At 36.5% G+C, this 6,742-nt stretch overlaps 1 protein-coding gene across 1 annotated transcript in view; it reads left to right on the forward strand.

The window, feature by feature from the left end:
- Positions 1–3,324, forward strand: part of LOC107698156 (molybdenum cofactor sulfurase-like) — a 6,716-nt gene extending 3,392 nt beyond the window's left edge. The window contains exons 8-15 of the mRNA XM_016499112.1: positions 309–701; positions 809–971; positions 1,363–1,447; positions 1,974–2,098; positions 2,404–2,506; positions 2,716–2,857; positions 2,938–3,042; positions 3,176–3,324. Of these exons, the coding sequence (XP_016354598.1) occupies positions 309–701; positions 809–971; positions 1,363–1,447; positions 1,974–2,098; positions 2,404–2,506; positions 2,716–2,857; positions 2,938–3,042; positions 3,176–3,292 (1,233 nt within the window). The 3' untranslated portion in view covers positions 3,293–3,324. The remainder of the gene's footprint in view (positions 1–308; positions 702–808; positions 972–1,362; positions 1,448–1,973; positions 2,099–2,403; positions 2,507–2,715; positions 2,858–2,937; positions 3,043–3,175) is intronic.
- Positions 3,325–6,742: the final 3,418 nt, after the last annotated feature.

Raw genomic sequence — 6,742 nt, forward strand, 5'->3', positions numbered from 1 at the left:
GACAGACAGACAGACAGACAGACAGACAGACAGACAGACAGATAGATAGATAGATAGATAGATAGATAGATAAGACGGATAGACGAACGGACGGACGGATAGATAGATAGATAGATAGATGGATAGACAGACGGATGGATAGATAGATAGATAGATAGATAGATAGATAGATAGATAGATGGATGGATGGATGGATGGATAGATAGATGACGAAAAGGACAGATAGATAATTGGACAGACAGACGGAAATTGAAAGAAAGAAATAACAGAATTTTTAAACTAATTTTTAATAAACGGTTCCTTTCAAGGCTGGTCACATCTGTGGAGACAACATTGATCTGATTGAGGGACGTCCCACAGGATCCATCCGTGTGTCTTTTGGATACATGTCAAGTTTTGAGGACTGTCAGAACTTTCTTCGGTTTGTTGTGAACTGTTTTGTGGACAAACCTCTCATTTTGGACCAAAAGAGACTAACCAAGCTCAAATCAGCTGAACCGATGGAGTCAGCAGCATCTTATGACCTAGCATCAATACCAAATGGCCAACTAGGGCATCAGAATGGGCAAACTATCACTCCTTCACCTGAGAGAATAGCACCATCTGAAGACACTGTGTCAAAAGAAGAAAAGAACAATGGCAGTAGCCATACACTAACCAATCTCTTCATCTATCCTGTCAAATCATGCGCATCAGTTGAGGTAGAGAAAGCTGTTTTGTTATCCTTCTGTGTTGACAATGAAAGCAGGTTGATGTAATGATATCAGTTTTCATGGCAAGTGCTCTGTTGTTGTGATTGACCTAACAGGTGACAGAGTGGCCACTGGGACCCCAGGGCTTGTTGTATGACCGTTTGTGGATGGTTGTGAATGAGAATGGAGTTTGTCTGAGCCAGAAAAGAGAGCCAAAGCTGTGTCTCATCCGTCCTATCATCTGTCTGGCCTCTAACACACTGCAGCTGCAGGTCTCAGGTCAGAGCGCTTCAATGCACATCACTACAGCTTTTTAAAAACAGCGATCTCATGAGATACGGTGATTTATGTAAACTTTTAATAGCCAAAATTTTTAGTAGACAGAGCCCTTTTAAGTGGTGCTGTGGTGCAGTGATTATATAAGATGAAACCATGGTACCTTTTTTATGTGGAAAAAGACACTATAAAACAAACCACATTATTATTTTACAAGAGTAATGCTCAAAAAACTGAGCTTTGTTTTTGTTCATGTCTGTCATTATGTGGTTAAAGTTCAGATTTTTAATGATATTTATTCTTTAGTAATGTATTCTAATGTATTCAATGATAAGCTAAAATAATGTATTCTCTCCAATAATAAGCTAAAATAATGTATTCTTTCCTGTCTCAGGCATGGAGCCAGTCACTGTTCCCTTGGAGACCAGTCTAGCGAATTCAGATCTAAGAACATCCCAGAGCAAAGTTTGCGGTGACAGGTATGAAGATAAAACACAAGCCCACCAATAATAAATATATAGATATATATGTGCAATATCACTCGAGTACTCGAGCGATACCGGCTTTATATCAGCATGAGAAATAATGAGGTTATAAGAGAGAAACAATGCGGCAAGATGTGCATCTGAATATGAGAGAGAGAGACCGCGAACCTAGACGTTTCTTCTTATATTAACTAACGTACTCTACGATTAGCTCAATGAATAATTTTTAAAAAACATAGACCCGGCTAGAACAAGCGAAGTGATACAAAATTGTGAAAGGGCGTTCCTGTAGCGATACCAGTACAATATCTCACGGTTCTCAAACAATCAGATTTGAGAACCAGAACGAACTGTTGTATAAATATATATATATATATATATATTATATCATTGCAATATGCAATACATTTGGTGAGCTTAACATTTATAAACACTTTTATGTGTTGAACCTTATCTTCAATGGTTTTGTGGCTTAATATGAATATTGTTATGGCTTCATAAGAATCTGTCTTTGGTGTAGGGTACAGACAGTGGATTGTGGGAAGGAAGTTTCAACCTGGCTTTCTGAGTTTCTGGGAAAACCTTGTCGTCTTATAAGGCAGAGACCTGAATTCCTGCGTGATATGAAATTTGGAAGCGAAAAAGGTCAAATACAGCATTTGTATTTGGATTAATTGTTTGTTTTAAATGTTTATATTGTAGTTTATATGTAATATTTTAAATGAATATAAGCATTGTTAATGCTTTGATTCATATTAGTTTCACTGTATTATGAATAGACAATGTTAAAATAAACTTTAATAACATTCTTTTGAGACCAAATGATCATAGCTGTGCTATCCACATTCATTATATAGCTCTGCTCTTGCTCTGTATGTCAGTTATTTCATTTCTTTCTATACGTCCCTATAATGAGAAGCAATTTACCTTAATGATGTCTTCCTGTCCAGCGGAGAATTTTGGTCCCACTGCTCTCTCTCTGGTGAATGAGGCTCAGTTTCTGCTTATTAACAGAGCCAGCGTGTCTTTTCTGCAAGAACACATTGCCAACAGGTATAGTCATGCCAGCTACAAATGAACAATACACTACCTTCTTCTTCAAGAAAGTGCTGTTTATTTAGTAGGATACCCAAATGTGATTATATTAGATGCACATTAGATGACTTTTAAATTGTCTTTTTAAAATTCTTTCAGCCAGTACTCTGCGTACATAAAGTACTTCGTTATTTTGTAATGTTGTTGTTATATTTGGCATGTTTAAGACACGATAGTGAGAATGAGGGAACATGGCATGACATGGAGCAGCTCATTCAGCGATTCAGGGCAAATCTGGTCATCTCAGGACAGGAGGCGTTTGCAGAAGACGACTGGTCTCACTTGACAGTAGGAGACACACCATTTCAGGTTAGAGGAAACAGCTGGCACATCATAATCAGCTGGAATTGAACCAGATGTGCAGGTCTTTTCTTGATGTTTTGTTTAAGGTGATTGGGAGATGTGGCCGCTGTCAGATGATTGGAGTTGATCAAAAATCAGCCACTAGAACCCAGGAACCCCTTCGGTCTCTGTCTGAATGCAGAAGTGGAAAGGTCTGTAAAAACAGAACTCCTTATTCGTGTTTTCTTCCTTTGATTGCTTTTACAAGAAGACAGAAATGACATTTCCAATATATGAATTATAAAACACATAACTTTTCTCTTCTCCTCTGCTCTTTCCTTTTAGGTGACTTTTGGTGTTTACTTGGCTCACCAGTCAGCAAGGAACACCACTGCTGTCCCCGTCTTATCCGTAGGGGCCCGTGTTATTCCACGAATATCAGAATCTAGTGATAAACCTTAGAATTGTTTTGTAATTTTAGTCTGATTTTTAAACTTAACAGTCACATCAAGAAGACAGAAATGACATTTCCAATATATGAATTATAAAACATAACTTTTGTCTTCTCCTCTGCTCTTTCCTTTTAGGTGACTTTTGGTGTTTACTTGGCTCACCAGTCAGCAAGGAACACCACTGCTGTCCCCGTCTTATCCGTAGGGGCCCGTGTTATTCCACGAATATCAGAATCTAGTGATAAACCTTAGAATTGTTTTGTAATTTTAGTCTGATTTTTAAACTTAACAGTCACATTTCATTTAAATTCATGTATTTTATGTGATATATGTGACCCTGGACCACAAAACCAGTCATAAGGGTCCATTTTTCGAAATTGAGATTTATACATCACCTGAAATCTGAATAAATAAGCTTTGATGTATGGTTTGTTAGGATATGACTATATTTGGCCGAGATACAACTATTTGAAAATCTGGAATCTGAGGGTGCAAAAAAATCTAAATATTGAGAAAATCGCCTTTAAAGTTGTCCAAATTAAGTTCTTAGCAATGCATATTACTAATCAAAAATTAAGTTTTATTATATTTACAGTAGGAAATTGACAAAATATCTTTATGGAACATGATCTTTACTTAATATCCTAATGATTTTTGGCATCATTTTGACCCATACAGTGTATTTTTGGCTATTGCTACAAATATACTCCAGCGACTTAAGACTGGTTTTGTGGTCCAGGGTCACATAGTTGTACTTATAATATGTAAATGTAATGTAAATGTTTAATACACTTTGAACAGACTTTTTTGTATATTCAGTATGAAATATATTACATTTTTGTGTCTTGTAAACATGCTATTTAGCTATAGGAGCTAAAAAAATCCACTATTTCCACAGTTTAAAAAAATATAGCCTTTTCTTAGATATCAGATCACTGCTGTGATTACTTGAGGAAGTACACATTTTCTTCTACAGAACATTTCCTCAATATAATTATCATGCAATCTCCTTGCAGAGGATGTAGCAATGGTTGGATATTTAGAATAGGCCTGAAAAGGATGTGGTCTGTCAAATTTTGGTAATTATTTGAACTAATTAATCAACACCATAGGATTTATGTAGGAAGTATAACATCGTGAAAGTATTTTTAGTCTGAGTTAAACCAAGAGTGTAATCAGTCTTACATCACAGGCTCTAAAAGTGAATTGATGTGCTATTGTGATGAAATAACAATGGCACATAGTCAAAGAAATGCTGGGCTCATATTGAAAAACAGTTCTCAGCCTCTAATAACTTGGCTTAATCATTCTGTTGATAAATGGTGCAATAAGGTCAAAGTCTGGGATGCCATATTCTGTGATCCGTTCAGGTTAGGCACCTTTCTTCTTGATGTAATTAAAACAAGAATTACTATACTAAAAAAAGTTTTAAAAAAGGATGGCTGTGAAATAAAGTGTTATTGTTAGTGCTGATCAAGACCATCAGACCATCAAATTACAATAAATTAATATCAAACATCAGAAATGTAAGTTTTATCAATTAGGAACAACGTTCAGAAGCATTGGCTATCTATAAAATTAACTTTTATAAAATTAACAAAACCAAAAGTATTACAACAAGATGGCATTAAAATTGCACTCAACATATTACAGGTGCTTAGACACAAAATTAAAAATAGATAGAGAAGTATGTATGTGTGTATAATATACTCATAAACACAAAACACCCTTATCAAGGAGTACAAAATATTATAATAAATAATTATCAACTAAATACAACAAAATTCCAGATTTTTTATCCTTATTTTTTGTACCAAATAATACTTAAAGATTTCAGACGGGGGTGACTTAACCCTCATCCGTCTCTCGGGTCATTTTGACCCAAAACTCATTTTTAAAGATTTTTTAAAAATCGAGCGTTGATCGTTAGGGTTAGGGTTAGGGAACCGGGAATACATGAAAAAAAATTCAAGTGAATTCGAGCAGTTTAAGTGGGTGCGATAAAAAAAGTATCAAAAGTGTCCCTCGCAGGTCATTTTGACCCACCACTGGAAAAGCATGGTATTTACGAAAAAACTTTTTTTATTTAATTTTGTCACACTTGAGCATGGAGCACACACAAAGTTGTGTGGCTTTACTTTACTCTGGCATTACATCCCTCTGATCGGCAACGTATCCCTCATACGTCAGAATGCTGTTCATAGACTTCAGTTCAGCATTCAACACAATCATCCCTCAACAGCTCATTCACTGGGCCAGAGCACACATCAGGAGAACAGGCAGGTCGGGGATGGGGTAGCTCCTGACTCCGAGGCAAAAGGAGACTAGGTAGCTCCTCAAGGAACCACAGGCTAGGCCTAGAAGATGGTAACACATGAAGCACAAAAATACCTGACAGGTCAGAAGACTCTTCACATCGACCAGGGAGGACTCAGGAAGCAGGGCAGGAACCAACTCGACAGACACTCAAAGACAAGACAACAGGAGAGACAAGAGATAGACAGATCAAACGTAGAAACTTGCAAAACTATGACTATAGGGAAATAAAACTGAAAGGAAAAACAAATAAAATAAGTACTAGAAATAAAAAAAACTGGAACTTCTGAAAACAAAAGGATAACAATAGGAAAAAGCTAGGGGGAAAAAAAATTACTAACTACAAACAAAATATAAATAAAAACAAGACAGCTACCTTGCTGAAAACTAGAAAGAAAATTACAAAAAAAAGGAATAAATCAAAAGGTTCAGGAACTAAAATAAAATAATTAAACCACTAGGACTGTAACTAGACTATAGACTAAACACAGGAACAAAAAACTAGAACTAACAAGAGGGAAACTAGACTGGATGCAATATACTAAATAGTAAGCTCTAACAAGACTAAAGACAATAGCACGGCGAATGCACACACAAAGCGAACCAGCAAAGACTAGAGGGAAATGAGCACAATATAAAGGGATCAGAGCACACGAGGATCAGGTGAACACAATTGGACAAACAAGGACTAAACAAGGGGGCGTGGTGATTGAAAATGAGAAAAAATCAAAAGGTTCAGGAAATAAAATAAAAGAATTAAACCACTAGAACTGAAACTAGACTATAGACTAAACACAGGAACAAAAAACTAGAACTAACAAGAGGGAAACTAGACTGAATGCAATATACTGAAAAGTACGCTCTAACAAGACTAAAGACAATAGCACGGCAAATGCACACACAAAACGAACCAGCAAAGACTAGAGGGAAATGAGCACAATATAAAGGGATCAGAGCACACGAGGATCAGGTGAGCACAATTGGACAAACAAGGACTAAACAAGGGGGCGTGGTGATTGAAAATGAGGAGGCAGGACAAGAGGAGCACATGGCCAACACAAACAAAGACACAGCCATGTGCTCAGGCACAAAATAAACAAAGACACATTAAACAAAGACAGGACAGACAAGACTGTCAGGGCAG

This window comes from Sinocyclocheilus anshuiensis, unplaced genomic scaffold (genome assembly GCF_001515605.1).
Source record: "Sinocyclocheilus anshuiensis isolate Anshui unplaced genomic scaffold, SAMN03320099.WGS_v1.1 scaffold1734, whole genome shotgun sequence".
NCBI lineage: Eukaryota > Metazoa > Chordata > Actinopteri > Cypriniformes > Cyprinidae > Sinocyclocheilus > Sinocyclocheilus anshuiensis.